The sequence below is a fragment of the Equus caballus genome, chromosome 19, assembly GCF_041296265.1.
Source record: "Equus caballus isolate H_3958 breed thoroughbred chromosome 19, TB-T2T, whole genome shotgun sequence".
Classification (NCBI taxonomy): domain Eukaryota; kingdom Metazoa; phylum Chordata; class Mammalia; order Perissodactyla; family Equidae; genus Equus; species Equus caballus.
The window spans coordinates 1,794,857-1,811,970 of record NC_091702.1 but is presented as its reverse complement, the minus strand read 5'-3'; the positions used below and the strand labels follow the sequence as shown (position 1 = coordinate 1,811,970).

General features: G+C 47.6%; 1 protein-coding gene across 1 annotated transcript; it reads right to left on the bottom strand.

Moving 5' to 3' along the window:
* Nucleotides 1–5,298: 5,298 nt before the first annotated feature.
* LOC138919045 (spermatogenesis-associated protein 31D4-like) lies at nt 5,299–11,611 on the bottom strand. Its single transcript, XM_070243015.1, has 4 exons — nt 11,382–11,611; nt 10,590–10,635; nt 9,931–9,991; nt 5,299–9,652 (listed from the first exon to the last, which is right to left on the bottom strand). The coding sequence occupies exons 1-4, from the start codon at nt 11,577–11,579 to the stop codon at nt 5,440–5,442; spliced, it is 4,518 nt and encodes a 1,505-aa protein (XP_070099116.1). The 5' UTR covers nt 11,580–11,611; the 3' UTR covers nt 5,299–5,439.
* Nucleotides 11,612–17,114: the final 5,503 nt, after the last annotated feature.

Sequence of the window (17,114 nt, the reverse complement as noted above, 5' to 3'; positions counted from 1 at the left end):
TTTACAAGATTGTGACTTCTGTCTTGCTAGCAGACTCTCTCCTGGCTTTGATGAAGCAAGCTGCCATGTTGGAGAGGCCTACATGACAAGGAACTGAAGGTTGCCTCCGGCCAACTCCAGCCAACAGCCATCCAGGAATTGAGGCTCTCAGTCCAACAGGCCTTGAGGAACTGCATCCAGCCAGCAGCTATAGAAGTGAGCGAAGAAGTGTGCATTTCCCCAGTCCAGCCTTCAGCTGAGACCCCAGCCCCAGCTGCCACCTTAATTGCAGCCTTGTGAGAGACCTTGGAGCAGAGAACCCAGGTAGGCCTTGCCTAGATCCCTCACCAACAGAAACTATGAATTAATAAATACTTGGTTTTTTAAGCCACTAACTTTTGGGGTATTTGTTATATAGGAACTAACACACCCCTAAATTACTGTAACCTTGGTGTAAGATGTAGCATGGCTGGGAAGGCAGGCACCAAATGAGAGGACAACCTCCTTGACAACATTCCTGGAGACACTGTCTTCAATCTCGAAGACTATCCCAAGTTCTCTTAGCTGCAGTGGTATCATTGTGCTCCCCCCAGCCCTGATTAGTCTCCAGGAGGTGAGGCCTAGGTAAGGTAATGCTGGGTGGAGTGGATGGCCAGGATGTGGGGTGTTAATCTGTCTGGAAGGGACATTTTGAGCTCGAAGTGACCCTCAGGGATCATGAGGTGTGATGATAAGGTCATTCTTCCCCTCCTCATTTTTTCTTTCCTTTTCCACTCACTCCACCATTCCTTTTTCCCTACTTGTTGTCTCCTTTTGCCCCAAATTCTGGGTGGCTGCCTGACGACCATTCCTACAAATGATAGCCAGGTGATCTCTTGGTCTTGCAATAATTCTACTAAGCTGGGCATCCTGAGGAAGTTTCCCTCGGGAGCGTCTCTGCCCTTTCCTTGAGGTGTCCTCACATGCAGGGAGACCTCATTGTTGAGCTCAGAATGTGCCTTCCAGACAGATTACCACCCCACATATAACAGATTCTTCGGTGGGACCCACCCAGTTCCTGGACCCTGCCCTGGCCACTCCAGTGTCCACAATCGCAAAACCCACCCATACGCACACCTGCACTGACTGCTCACCTGTGAGATACTCAGGAATCAGCAACTTTTTCTAAATGAAGGTAAGTTACCGTTTTCAGGAAAAGATTCATATCTCTGGTCCTTTTCAGAGCTGCAAGGTCTCTCCTCCCGTCTGCTCCAGGAAGGGTAGAGGAAGGGGAAGGGTGAACTGCCCCCCATTTTCGTTAGGGTCAGCTGAGGCGTGGGGACGCGGCCCACCACCCAGACCTCCTGAGGGAGAGAAAGGCTCTTAGGAGCAGGTGACATTCATTCCTCACCAAGAGATCCAAGAGCAACATTTCCCCCTGCCACTCACCTCAGGGCCTAAACACCCCCACACTTCCAATTCCAAAACTTTCTGAGGCAACAAGGGGAAATTCTGGCTGTATCCTTCCAGAGGAACGCATCCCACCCTGCAGCTGTGTATAGTTCAGGATAGTGAGGGAGCAGATGGAAAGACAAGTTGAGCCAAGTTCTGGACTTGAAGGGTTCTTCTCATTTTGAGAAGGCCCGGAAGTTTTTAGAGTAAACTTTTTGTACTTTTTATGAAAAAGTAAAGTGTTTTAAGTACAGGACATCTGAGTAAGGTCAAATACAGGACCCAAGATAAGACTGAGAAAGCCACTGTCAGGCCCCCTACAAGGGACTGGTCATCTTGCAGAAACCAAATGAGGAAATCAGTCAGAGCTGACTTCCCTCCTTCCTTTCCCTGAGCATAAGCGCTGGGAACCCCAAACCCACTCCCCCAAAGCACCACACAGAGAACACTACTCTCTCCTAGCAGAAACATTTATTGAGGACGATCAGTATTCTTGGTTGTGCTAACCATGGTTCTCATCAGAGGATGTGTTCTCGTGAAAATGGCAATGCTTTCTCAACAAGGACTGAATGATTTCTTTGGGGACATTTTTCCTCCCTGGAAGTGTTGGAGAAGCATTTCCTGTTTGAATAGAAGAGTCAGATCTCTGAACACAGTGCTTTCATTAGAGGTGAGGGTGGCCGGAGGGACGTGGCATACATCATGCATGCAGGTGGGTCTTGGATGGGGCACAGACTCCCTTTAGGGTGGGGAAGGGGGTTGACTCTGGCATAAATGCTGGTCCTTGAAGGCCACAACTTTCCAGGGCTGTCTGATCCTGTCTCTTTTCTGTCTAACCCTTGTACGAAAACTCTTGTCAGGAGGGACAGCATCTTGGCTGCAGGATGTGGTCCTTGCCCATTCCCCTGGCTGTGGGTCAGAGAGAGCCCCGTAGTTGGAGGGATGTCCCTCGTCAGGCTCTACCTGGGCCTGCAGTTCCCCCTTCTGCTGACTTAACTCTGCAGCCTCAGGTTCGTATCTCCATGCCGGTTTCTCCTCTAGGATCTTCCCGATGGCTGCCATGAGCTCATGAGCTTCAGGAGGCCCACAGCTCACGAGAGCTGCACTTTGAGCTGGGTCTCGGAGCGGTGCAAAGGTTGACGTGAACTTGGCTTTTTGCTGGGGACTTTCCTGCCCTGTGATTTTTTTCTTGGAATTAATCCACTGAAAAAACTGCCTCATTTTTTTTCTGAAGTAACTTTCAGGAGGAAACTGTTCATTCTGTGACAGATACGGGAAAGTGCCCTCTAATTCTCTGTCCTCAATAGAGTGGCTCTTCTTTCTGGCTTTAGACGTCCCAACTCCTGAATCCTCGCTTCCACATTCTCCTGCTCTGGAGTCCAGAGGTCTCACTGTCTTTGCAGCTGGTGGGAAATTCCTATCCTGGCATTTCCATGAGACATGCTTAGAGGCCCAGGGTTCCCGCCAATCCCCATTGTCCTCCAAGTGGACTTGCAGCACCTGGGAAGCTCCCATGTCCCCACTGGAGACGCTCTGGGACTGAGTCAGTGAGGAGTCGGAAGGCAAGCTATCTGAAGTAAGGGATATGTCAGCGGGAGAGCCTTTAGGCTGGCTATGTTCCCTGCTCTTCAATTGAAACTTCAACTCGGTAAGGAGCTGTTTTTTAATGTCTGATGGCTTGGAATCTTGGGGAACTGGTATTTTTGGTGAGGGACATTGACTGGTCAGGGTAGTTTCTACTTTGCTCACATTGATATTTACCATTTGGGAGCTTCCCAACTTGTTGGTTGTCAAGATGTCACAAGATTGTGATGTAAGAACGCACAGCTCCTCAGCCTTGAATATCTCCCTGAAGTTCATGGTGGACGTGGAAAAATGTTTTCAATTCTTCTCCACCATCTTTTGGCCCTGAATCATGTCCTCTCTATCACTGGAACTCACATTCTCATCCCTTGGCACATGTCCAGCCCCAGCTTGCCTTGTGGGCACCTCTCGGCTGCATCTGTTATTGTCTAGTGCAGTCTTACTCTGACTCACTTTGTCTATAAAGCTGTGTGTGAGGATCTCTGAAGTCTGTCTGCCATGCTCGATTGACTGGATGTCCTTGGCAAGCTCCTGGTCGCTATCAGAGTGGGATGGTTTTAGGGCCCCCTGTCCTTCGTTGCCCGCAGATGAGGTAGCAGGGAGTGGAAGATCCAGGATGGGGACTGAATTCGTTGTTTGCACCTTATTTCCCTGAAAACTTTTAGAGCTTCCCTCAAGGGGCTTGGAAACCTCAAATTCCTTTCCCTTACTTGGAGTCTTATTTCGTTTGTCACCTATGTCTTGACCCCCTCTTATTACTTACAGAACAATCATTTTATTCTATTTTTCCCTTTTTCTCCTCCCTTCCATTTTTAAAATCATGTTGTTTTTAGAAAACAAAATTGGTATTTTATTTTTCCACCCTTGTAACCATCTTTATTTTACTTAGACATCTACAACTTAATGTATTTCACGCTCACCATCATAATGCTTTTTGAATTTTGCCCCAGTTGACACTCAGCCAATTTTTGAGTCCCAGTCTGTCTAAGTGGAGTTGCCTTTCCTCCAAACCCCTATTGTAAGGGTGGGTATGTGTGCAGTCCATGGTGAGACCCCCATATATCTGTAACCTGGTGCATAGTCTGGGACTCACCTCTGGTTCATGAGCTGCAGATGTTCTGGGGGAGACCAACCATGGCTCCACCAAGGCCGTGAATATCAGAGGCGGCACTTCCATCCTGATAGGTGAACTGTACACATTAAGGGCAAGATCTTGTATATTCCTATTAAGCATAGATGGACGGAAGGCAGCAAGATCACCTTCCCAAAGAGGGGGATGCCATGCCTGATGACCTCCCTGCAGATAGTGTTTAGTATTCAAAGAACAGCCCAGTGCCTTTTTGGAATAAGGCATCAGTGTGCTGTGCAGTGCCTGGATCAGCCTCAAGGTGGTGATGCCTGGATCAGATTGAGGAGGGGGCGGGGGGAACAGGACAGGGTCACCATATGGATGATGATGTGGCATAAAGCTTTGTTCTACCAGCAAGGTCCTTCTTTCCCCTCTTCATTTTTTCTTTCCTCCTGGCTTACTCCAAGTCATCTTTTCCTTACTCTCAGCTTTATTTTATCCTGGGAGGTAGGTGGCTACTTGGTCAACATTGTTACTACTGGCAGCTGAGTGAGGCTTTTGCTCTGCAACAAAATATCATTTGGCAGTCTGAAGAAATACCTACAGAGGGGAACCACTTCCCCCAGGTGCCTTTCCAGTAGGGAAACCTCAGTGTAAAGTTTAAAGTATTCTTCCCTAACACATTAATATGACTCACATGACAGATTCTTAAGGCGTGTCTGTGCTGTTGCTAGCCCCTCCCCCACCAGCCCAGGATCCACTGCAGCAATACCCTCCCCCACCCCCCAAATCCCATTTAGGGTTCACCCCCTGTGGGGTCCTCTGGTCACTGACCTCTAAATCATGATGAAGCCACTGTTTTTTCTTCATTGTTGTTTTATGAATTGCATACCTATTCTTGACCCTCTTCGGATAGAGAACACCTGTCTTCCCTACTCTCTGAAGGATGTAAAACATTCAGTGAGCGGAAGGTGTGGGCTGCTCTACACTTTCGTTAAGGCTAAGCGAAGAGGCAGGAGGCAGAGCCCACCTCCTCAAACTTCATCAGGGAGGAAATGGGCTTTTGGGGGCACGCGATATCGCTTTGTCAACAAGAGCTGCAGAGCACTGGTGACCTTTCAGAAGCCAGAGGAAGCAATCAGTAAGAGCTGAACTCACTCCTCCTTTTCCCTAAGCACAAGCCCTGAGTTACCTGAAACCCATGCCCCCAACACAGGACACAGAAAAGACATCACTATTATTAGAGAATCATTTATTGGGGAGAATTAATATTCTCCACGAGAAGGAATTATTTTGTGGTGGGAAATTTTCCGCTCTCGAAACGCTGGAAAAGCGTTTTCTGTTGACGTAGAGACGGATCCCTAAACATAGTGCCTTTAGCAGTGGTGAGAACAGCTGGAGGCCCCTGGGCCGGCTTGACGCCTGCAGCTGGAGCTTGGATGGGGCACATGCTCCCTGCGGGGCACAGATAAGGGACGCTTCTGATCCAATAGCTGATCTTTAAACGCCACGACTTTCTGAGGGTGTCCTTTCTGGTCTCTGATCCATCTAGAACATGTAGGATAATTCCGGCCAGCAAAGACAACTTCTTGGTGGCAGGACTTGGTGTTTGGCACTTTACAGGAGGGAGCCCTGTAGTTGGAAGGATGCCCCTGGACAGGCTCTGCCTGGGCCTGCTCTTCTGCCTTCTGCTCAGTTTTCACAAACTTCCTCAGGGAAGGAAGGGGCTCTTGAGGGCGGGTGACCTCTGTTGCACACCGCTGCCCCAGTTTCTCCACTGGGAACTTCCCAGGGACCGTCCTGGTCTTCTGAGCCGTGGTGGTCCCAGTAACGGCAGCTCTCCCTTTAACCAGGCCTCTGCTCTGTGCAGATGATATGGGGCGGCCCTTTTCCGGGGGATGTTCTTGCTTTTTGCCTTTTGTCCCAGGACGAAGCCATTGAAAAATGTCGTTCATCTTTTTTCTGAACAGACTTTCAGGAGGAGGCTGTGCCTTCTGTGATGAGGTCTGGGAAGACTTGCTCCCAAGCGTCTCCTCTGATGCTGTGATCTGAGTAGGGAAACTCTTTCTTGTAGGTTGGGATGTCCCCAACCCTGCATCCCCTCCACCAAGCTCTTCTTTGTTGGGGCCCGGAGGGCTCAGTCTCATTGTAGCTGGTGGGAATTTCTTATCCTCGGACCTCTTTAGGTCTTTCTTAGGGACCCAAGGCTCCTGCCGCTGCTGCCTGCTGATCCCACTGTCCTCCAGATGGACACGCAGCACCTGGGAAGCTCCCATGTCCCCACTGGAGACACCGTGGGCATGAGTCAGTGAGGCCTTGTAAGTCAAGCTCTCTGAGGCAGGGGACCTGTCAGTGTCTTGGCCTTGGACCTGGCTCTGATTCCTCTTCTCTAGTTTTGACTTTAATTCCCCAAACAGATGTTCCTTAAGATCCGATGACTTTGGGTCTTGGGGAACTTGTCTTTTTGGTGCAGGGCTTTCAATGGTCCCAGTAATTTCTATTTTACTGTGATTCTCACGTATCATTTGGGAGCTTCCTGGCTTGCTGGTTGTCAACACACTACCAGTTTTTGACTGCAGAGCATTGAGCTCCTTGGCCCTGAATATGTCCCTGGCCGTGTTGTACATGGAAAAGGGTTCCGACTTCATCTTTTTGTCCTGTCGCCCTTCTCTTCTATCACTGGAACTCACTCTCTCATCTTTTGTCTCAGGTTTGGCACCAGCTTGCCTTGCAGGCAGCTCTGGGGGGCATCTGTTGCCTAGTTGAGTAAATTTCTGACTCGTTTTGCCTGTGATGCCACATGTGACAGGCAGATGAGTCTGCCTGGCACCCTTACTCCTCTGAACAACCTCTGCAATCTCTTGGTTGATACCAGAGGGTGATTGTCTCGGCACCCCTTGTCCTTCCCTGCCCATAGGTGATGTAGCAGGGCAATGACGATCCAGGACCAGGGCTGAATTTGTTGTTTCCGCTTTTTCTTGAAGAACAGATTTAGAGCTTCCTCTGTGGGGCTCGAAGCCCTCGGATTTGGAGTCGACTTCCAAAGTTGGGTTATTTGAGGGGGGCCAGTAGAAATAGGGCAAGGACTGGGATGCAGCATCTTCCAATTTAAACGCCTGTATGGATTCAAGGACCCTGCAGGGCAGGCCCCACTCCATCCTCATACGGAAACTTTTAATATGGGTTTCCATCATCTGTTGTGCACTGGAATCAATGAAGCAAAGCTCCTGGAAGGTATTCAGGGAGGAGTCCCCACCCACTGAAGGTGGCAAACTCCTCTGAGTTATTTGGGTGCAGGGTTTGTCAGAAAGCAGCAATGTCTGCTTGCTAGCATGCCGTGAACTGCGCACCGTCCCAGGGAGCCGAGCCTCACTGATTTCCTCAAACTTCTTGCTCAAATGTGCTTTCAGGACATTTTCAAGTTGTTTCTGATCTAGACTTTCCTCCAAGGCCCTTGAAGCTTTCCCTGACAGACTTGCCATGTGACTATTTAGGTCTTTCTCAGAGTCATATGCCGGATCCTTATCTGAAGAGCTCTCTGGGTCACTCAACAGATGAGCTTTTGGGCCGTTCTCTGGGCTATGCCCCTGATCCTTCCCCATCTCCTTCTCTACCTGAAGCAGTTCTGAACCCCTCTCATGGAAGCTTTTGGATTGGCTCAATCCAACATTTAGATCTTTGTTCACCGAGATCCGTGAGAGTCCACGATTGCTTTCTGACTTAGCTATCTCTGAGAAATCTCTTGGAGGCATCATCAGTGACAGACACTCACAGATCCTGCGGGGCAGGCCCCACCGGTGTTGGATGAGCCTCTTTCGAAGGTGATGTTCCAGTTTCTTCCTCAGCTCATCACTGAGAGGAAACTCTACGGGAAGGGTGGAGATGGAGGCATGGGCCTGGGAGGCCTGATGGTAAGGAAAGTTGGGAGCTGAAGAACAAAATTCTTCCTGAGATCTTTGGACTACAGAGGGGGAACCCCACAAACTTTCCTGTTGCTTCTGCAACACTTTCCATTCCAGTTGTTGAATTTCAGATGAGGTGAGAGACTCTGATTCATCCGGGGGTCTATGGTAACACACTCCACAGATCCTTATCTGGGGTAGAGGACCAGATGGTAGGATTGGGAGTGGGGATTTAAGGTGGGCCTGGGACTTGACCTGAGTGAGAGGTAGGGGCTGGGATTGGGGCAGGGTTTGAGGCAAGGGTTGGGGCTGGATCTCAGGCAAGGATGGAGGTGGGCGATGGAGAGGTACTGGGGATTCTTGGCCCATGGAGGCATTTGAGATGGTATTGAAAAGGAAGATTGTGGTGCAGTCACGTGAGTCACGGATAGCAGAGGGCAAGGACTCGCTGTGCAGAGATGGGAGACCCCAGAAGAGCTGCATACATTTTTCCTGTAAATGGTCCTCCAAGATTTTAGGATATGGGGGCTGCTCATGCATGTGCAGCTCCTTTGGTTTGCCTGCACTGCTCCAGAAAGGAAGGGAGAATGCTGAGTCACACTCATCAGCATTTGACTCTGACATTTTCCCCGAAGGATTTAGTTGGTGGCCTGGCCTAAGTTGTTTTGGAAAAGAGCCCTTCTCCTTCTCCTTTTCCTTCCACATCAGGAAATCACTCCTCTTTCGGACTTGTCTCTCCAGGAGTGCCAGGACATGAGGGCTGAGAAATGAGAGGTTACCAGGCTCTATAAGGTTAGCTGTAGGGTGTCTCTCCAGAGAGGACTCTGGAGAATGGAGGGCAAGAAACTCTCGATTAAAATCACGTGGTGCCAAGGTGGAAGGTGCTAAGAACAAGTCTTTGGCACAAGCTTGCCACCAGGATAATTCTGAAATGGACAGGCTTGAATGGTCAGTGCCTCTGATTGTTGGGACATAAGTGGACAACCCCCCAGGGCTATCTGGAGATGAGTTCTCTGGAACAGACTTCAATAAGATGGAAACCGATTTAGATTGAGTCACAGTTAAAGGGTGGTCTGTCGGTGGTGAGACAGACAGGCTTGGTGGTGCGTGATGACAAGCCAGTGAGTCATTGGGATTCATTATCTGGGGCAAATTTGGTAAGGGGTTAATATCTTGGGAAAGGGTGCGGTCAAGAGAGAAGATCGTATTCAGAGACAGAGTGGCCTCTGGTTGGAGAATAGGACCCGTTGCCTGGGTGTCATGTGGTGGGAGAGGGGGAAGGGCAATGGGTTGGGGTGGGGAATGGTCTGCTGGGAATTTGGACTCCAAGGGAGGAATAGGCTCTGGTGGCATAGAGTGACCCGGTGGTGAGGGTGAAAGAAAGTCAGCTAAGGGTGTCATTGGGTTAGGTGAGAGAACGGAGGGGGGCGGTGGGGAAGGGTCAGGTGGAGGGGATGGTGTTAGGTCTCCTGGAGGGACTTCTGAGAAGGCAGAGGACAGAGTGAATGATGACTCAGTCCCAGAAGCTGTGGAAGCCATAGAGGACACAGAGGCAGTATCATCTTCCAGGTCCTCCAGGAACAGCAGCCGATTGATTTCAGCAGTTGTGCTATTACACACCTCACAGGAGGGGTCTGGGCATAATAGTTGACGAATGCGGGTGGTATCGAGAGGCCGGCCTAGGGGCCTGCGGGAGACAGGAAGTAGAAAACTGTAGCCAGGACCAGAACAAGGAAAGGAGGACCTGCTGGCCTGTCAGGGGAGGGGCCACCCGAAGCCTGCTGCCCCTTCACAATGCCCCACATCTATGACTTCACCATACACTCAGCAGCCCTCACCCCAAGGCCTTCATTCACATACCCGTTCCTATGGCAAACCCCTCCCATGACTACTGCAGGCTGTACTGAATCCCTGGAATTGCAGAGAACATGTCAAAGAGGGATCAGGAAAGAAAAGACTGGTCACCTTTTCAGAATAGAAATTAGCCTCCTTTTCTCCTCTGTTTCCCTCTGGTAGTTTCTCCAACCTGGGAAACCAGAAGAGTGAATTACATGTAATAAAGGTAGAAGCATAGGTGTTACACGGGAGTCCCTTTATGGGAGACCCTTGGGATATTAACGGGATATTAACTCTGAAAGCCCCAAGAATCAGTAGATGTGGTCAAACGGTCAATGATAATATTAATAAGGTTCACATGTGTTTGTTGCTTCATTTATAAAGTACTGTCACATACATTATCCCATGGGATGTTCAAAACCACCATGTGAGGAACATAGGTCAATGGTTACCTCAAAGAGGAGTCTGATCATCCAGGAAGTCAACGTAGTTTCACAAGGTCAGGACACAGAAGTTCTGACTCTTGGCGTCTCCCACGGCAACCCACTGGGCAACACCCATTGTCCAGGCCCATCACTGCTTCATGCCCAGAGCTGGGCAGAGCAGGAATCTGAGAAATGTCTCGGGTTCTGACTACCTTCCCATGAGCCTTTCCTCTGAGGCCTCTATTTTCTGAGAGGGACTCTATCTAGCGACTGACATCCTCAGAGACCATGGACCTGGGACCTCATGGAGAGGACAGGATGGGTCACCCTTGGAGAGCTCAGGTGGGATAGGTGGAACCTTACCACTTGATGTTCCACCTTTTCTTCTCCTCTTGGCTCTGCCCTGACGCTGAGAACAAAAAGAAAAGAATGAGGAGCGAGGACTTAGTTGGCTTGCTCCTCTCTCTAGGAAACTCAGATATTCATCCAAGATTAATGTCACTCTCTATTTTTATTACTAGCACTTTGTGTGCTTTCCCTTTCTGAATTTCTAAAGGTGATAAGATACTTTCAATTTTTCCTTCTTTGAAAAACTCGAAGGAGGATTTTTGGCTAGAGTCCACACTTGATATTCTCAGTCAGAAGTCCTCTGCTCAAGGAGGGCATAGACTCTGAGGCCCCCAGTCACATCTGTGCTTCCTCAGATAGGACCCTGTATCCTGGGACAGAGCTCACACTCCAGTGTCTGCTCAGAGGCTCAGCCCTGCTCTCCTGATCTGCCCAATACAAAGGACGGTTTGGTCGAATGACGCCCGTCATGGGAATGTGACTCGTGATCCAGTGTTGGGAACAGTGTTCTCCTACACAGATCCCAAACTCTCTAAATAACCTAATGCAGGGCCGTGAAATCACTGATGGGATTTTATCCGGGAATCCTCCACCACACCCAGATGGTCTGTGAGTTTTAAATGGGAAACAGTCCCAGCTGAACCCCTAGTCCTGCCTGGCCTATTCCCCTAGAAGGATGATGTTCTATCCTCTATTCAGACTTGCCATCTTAGGAGTCTCTCTGGACCAACTCATTTAAAAATGTGGGACTAGAAATGGAAACAACAATAAAAAATCCCTGTTGGTGGCTTGCCCAGGGATCCTTACCTTTTGGTAGATTTTGGTTTTCCACAAGGTTGGTAAAGATGGAATCCCCACCAGGAAGCACAGGAACAGAAGAAGCAACCACAACCCACACACGATGGTGAGGTTATAGTCACTATCTAAGAATGTTGAGCAGATGCTCAAAAACAACTCCATATGGCTATTCAGAAATGAGAGAACATTCCATTGACTGAACTCCATTTTCTGAATCGCAAGTCTGCCTGAGGCAACTGAGCTCTGAGAGTGTCCGCACTTGCCTATAATCCCAGGCCTGCATCACAGAGCACTGAAGAGTCACAAAGGGTTTCAGAGGGTGGGGGAGGGGACATGAAGAGGGTGTGCCCATGGCCCCTTCCTCCCACCAGCCCAGCTGATCTCTCCATCCATCCTGGGCCCTCCAGGTCCCTCTGCCCTACCCTGCCATCCTATTTTCCAACTCTGTCCGTTCATGAAATCATACAATTACATTAATGAAATTTTCTGCCTGTTCCACCTGTACTCCAGATATTACCTGGGCCCCCTTTACTGTTTGGAGAGCTTGACTTTGGTTTCACCAATTCCACTGCCTCGAAAGTCTGAAACGCTCCCTGGAATTTTTGCTTGTACCCAGACATTTACACTCAGAATCATATATGTCCTCAAATCCATCTTTCCTTTAGAATGTTTTTGCCTTACATGAACCCTGATATAGAACTTAAAGTTCTTCTTTACTCATTTGGTTTTGTGAATGTTGAATAACAAATTTTAGTTTTTTGCTTCAGTCAGCCTTTACCATCTTCAGCCAGTGGGGCTGACTCAAATAATTGAAATGAGTAATTCATTATTCAACACTCACAAGACTAAAATCAGTACAGGCGTACCTCACTTAATGAAAGGGAAATGTTTAGAGAAATGCATCATTAGGCACTTTCACTGTTGTGTGAACATCACACAGTGTACTTACACAAACCTAAGTGGTAGAGCCTACTACACACCTAGGCTATGTGGTGCTACCCGTATGGGACCACTGTCATATATGTGGTCCATCAGTGACCGAAACATCGTTAATATTGTTACGTGGTGCGTGACTGTGGTGGATGACAATGACAAAACGGAATACCATTTTCAAGGCTTCTAAAATGGAGCTGGGAGGCCATTAAGGAAGTGGGGCTTATGCTTGTACACCACATCCACCACCAGATGTTAACTGAACTTTTGAGCTTTACCTGACAGCAGAGGTCACATCTTGAAGTGTTTCCTCATTCCAAGAAGGGACAGTCTGCCTAGGACCAACTATGTTCTGGCAAGTCAGCTCACCCCATGCCAGAACCAGTCAGTAACTGTTCACTGTAGACCTTTGTAAGCCTGTGTCCTTTCCGTTTATCTACCCCTGCCTCCTTTGTCTTCCTAGGAGCACATTTGAGCTTCTACTCGAATCTACATCTCCTGAATTGCAATTCTTGAGACCCCAAATAAACTTTTTGGTTCTTTTGCAGTTTATGCCTCTTATTTGCTGACTTTATATGGTGACAGAAGTGGGATCCCTAGCTACTGACCTTCAATTCTGGTGCCACTTCACAGACACAAGCAAGGTGCCTGCAAAGAATCTTTTGTGCTCTGTCGTCTCCTCCTGGTGGCTCTGGTTCCTGGTGGTAAGTCCTCCTGGGCCTGGACCTCCCATTTTTGGTAGAGGTCCAGACTCTTTCTGTAGGCGTCCTTTGATACTGGTTCTGGCCATCCTTCCGTTGTCAGCTTTGTTAGAAACTTCTGTTTCTTTCACTCCTTTTTTGGGCCTTTGATCCTTTGGTAAGTTCATACAGATGAGAAATCCATTTTCTAAGAGGACCACCAAAGAACAGCCCCACTCTGGGACTCCTGCTGGTTTTGTCTTTAAAGAATACAGACCTTCTACATGTAGATTTTTGTTCCACTGGGCTCAGATTACTCAGGGTGATTTAAGGCTTCACTGGCCTAAATGGGGCTCCTTTGAAATTCCTAAATTGGTTTATCTGTGCACTCAATTGGAAAAAGCCTATCCAACCAAACAAGTAAAATGGGAAACTTTTTAACATTGGTATCTTGAGGCCTCTAAATGAAACACTGAAAAGGACACTTCCTTGCAAGCCATAACAATGTCATAACTAAGAATTTCAAATGATTAAATGTAAATGCCATCGATAAAAGAATATTAACTCCTCCTGTATTCGTCAGGGTTCTCTGGAGAACCAAGGAGATTATCTATATATAATATATATTAATATTGCTATATAATAGAATATATAATCCATTGTATCTATATTTAAATTCATTTATTTAGTTCTATAAATTACATATATACACTCAAAATTTATATATGAAAGAAACTTTGGCCTCACCCCTAACTGCCTAAAAGAATTTAAGACAGAAGGCCTGTTCCAGGAAGGAGCTGTCAACGTAGGGAACTCTAGATGTGGTAGAGAAGAAGGTACCTAGCCGGGCCCATTTTACACAAGTTCTCTCTCATTTGTTTAGAGATGGCCCAGCAAACATTTGGTTTTCTGTCTCCTTGTGAATTGGCTTCCTCCTCTTTGAAGTCCCAAACCATGACCCCCAACCCCGTGCCTTTGTAAAATATCTAAACCCTAACCATAGGCCTGGCAGACACGCTGTGGACTGAGCAGCAGCATGAAGACCAGGGTCAACCTGATGACATTGTGGGTGGGACTACTGGCTGTTTGTCCACATCCTTGTCCTGGGTGCCCAGGAAGGCAGTCACCCAGCAACTTGCAGTGAGGTGTGGCGTGTGACTATGTTTCAGCCAATGCAATGGGAGTGGAAGTGGTGTGTGCCATTTCCAGGTTGGAACTTTTGAAAGCAGGTGTGTCTTCTCTGTGTTCCTTCTTTCTCCTTGTGCAGATTGGTTGCAGACAATGATACAGGCATCAGGAATGGCGGAGCCAAGAGACGGGAATTCATGGGTGACTGACACACCCTGTGGAAGAGAACCACCTGCCCAACGCGAAACCCACCTTGGCCTGTAAGGTAATCACACATAAATTTCTACTCTCTGGTTATTCTTTTTCGGGATGTGCTTGTTATTTTCTTGACTATTATGGAAATATTTCAAATATGCAGAAGAGTACATAGTATGACCTCTATCTCCGGCCCCAATATGCAGAAAGAACAGACGTTCAATTCTGCCCTATTTGCTTCCGATGTTGCATTCATTTGCTGGGGCTGCCATGACAAAATGCCACACGTAGGGTGGCTTAAACAATAGAAATTTATTTTCTCACGGTTCTGGAGGCCGAAGTTCAAGATCAAGGCGTTGGCCGGTTTAGTCTCTTCTGAGGCCTCTCTCCCCGGCCACTTCTCCCTGTGTCCTCACACGGTCTTCCCTCTGTGTGTGTCTGAGTTCTAATCTTCTCTTCTTACGTGACTATCAGTCACATTGGATTGGAGCCTACCCATGTGACCTCACTTGACCTTAATTACCTCTTTAGAGGCCCTCTCTCCAAATACAGCCCTATTTTGAGGTCCTGGAGTTAGGACTTCAACATATGAATTTTCAGGGACATGATTCAGCCCACAACGATATCTGTGTTTTTAAGAAGCAAAATGTTGCCGTCACACCTAAAATTCGCATTTCCATCCCATTCTCCTCCCTCCCTCATCACAGGTATCAATATCCTAAAATTAATTACATTCTTTATGATTCCAAGAATATCCATGTGCATGGCTCCATTAACAAAAGATTACATTTTTATGCATAGTCAAGACATACATGTGTATGTCTCCATGAACAAATTCTTACATTGTTATGCAGTTAAAAAATGTACAGGAACAGCATCACACTGCACATGTCCTTCTTTGATTGGCTTTGGGCTATAAATGGGGAAGGAAAAACAGCAGCCGAGGGTAAGAGAATAAATAAACGGCTTATGCATAAAAACCCAAAAGGACAGATTTCCAAGAGCGTCGCGGTTGGTGACCATGTGGAGGGTCTGGGAGAGAGGTGGTTCTGGGAGAGTGGTTACCTGGAGAGGGCGTGGAAGCTCAGTGCCCTTTCCCCATGTCTTGCCCTATGCGTCTGTTCCATCGAGCTATTCCCGAGTCATATCCTTTTCTAATAAACAGGTAATCTAGTAAGTAAGAGGTTTCTCTGAGTTCTGTGAGCCGCCCTAGCAAATTCGTCGAACCGGAGTAGAGAGTCTTGGGAACCTCCTACTGACAGCCAGTTGCTCAGAAGCATAGGCGACAACCCAGACTTGCTGTTGGCACCTGCAGTGGGGGCAGTCTTGTGGGGCTGAACCCTTAACCTGTGGGGTGTGATGCTGTCTCTGGGTACATAGTGTCAGAATCGAGTTGAATTGTAGGACACCCAGCTGGTGTCCCAAGAATTGCTTGTTGGTGTGGGGGACTCCCCCGACCCCCAACCCCACACACATTGGAATTGGTACCAGAACCCAGGAACAAACTGTGAAAGATAAGCGTCTTAGCTTGGGTTCCCATAACAAAATGCCATAGCGTGGGTGACTTAAACAACAGAAATTTATTTTCTCACCATTCTGGGGGCTGGAAGCCTGAGAGCAGGATGCCAGCATGGTCAGGTTCTGGCGAGGGCTGTCTCCTCAGCTTGCATAAGGTCCCCTTCTCACTGAGTCCTCAGATGGCGGGGTGTGTGTATGCGTGTGAAGAAACAGAAAGAGAGATCTCTTCAACTTCTGATGAGGCCACAGTCCTATCTGATTTAGGTTCCACCATTATGACTTCATTTTCACCATAATTACTTCCTGAAGACCTTGTGTCTGGACATGGTCACAACGGGGGTCAGGGCTTCCATTATATGAACTGTGGGGAGACAGAATTCAGTCCATAGCAATAAATAAAGAGCAAATAAATAGAAACAAAGGTTTGGCATTTATCTTTATCATTTCCTTTCTTCCTGACTTTACTGTCTCGCTCTTTGTCTAGCTTCTTGAGCAAGCAGCTCGTTGGTTTCTAATTTTTCTTTTTAGATAAGTATATTGAAGGTATCTTTCTTCGAAGTATTGTTTAATTCCGTCCACCAGATTTTGTCATGTAGTGCTTACAGCTATAATATTTCCTAAGTTCCATATGAGATCCCTTTCAACGCAAGGTTCTATAAGTTCCCGGCCATTATTATTATTTTCTCATCTGTCGCTCCTTTTACAAGTATGTAATGTTCCTCCTTGTCACCATGTTGGTTTTGTCTGGAGCCTTACCTCCAGATTTCTATAGATATACTTTTTTATTGACAAGTAAAGGACAAAATGAGGAAATATCTTTGCTATATATAAGCGTGGTATCAGTCTACACTCCTGGGGCAGTGTAGACTTCTAATCTGTCACTTATCCACCTTTGTGAAAAGGAATTCTAATATTGGCTCACTGAAGTCATTTTGGTCAACAGCAGAGGAAATTGATAATATGTATGTTTTCATCAGTCAGATAGTCCATGTTGTGCTGTATTCACAACAAACTCCTAAGTCTCAGCTAAAAATAACCAAGGTTTATTTCTCAAACATGCTCCATGTCATCAGGGGCTGGCTCTGTATTATCCTTGCTCAGTCTGGAGGATTGAGTAGATGGCAGCTAAAAGATGCTCGATCCAACTTCTTGCACAACTGCCAGGCAGGAAAAACACACTCCCACTGTTTGCCAAAGGTTCTGTCTGGAAGAGACAACCTCACTTTTGCTCAAGTTTCATTCGCCAAAGGCTCACAGAGTCACCTCTGACTTTAAGGGGCCAAGAAGA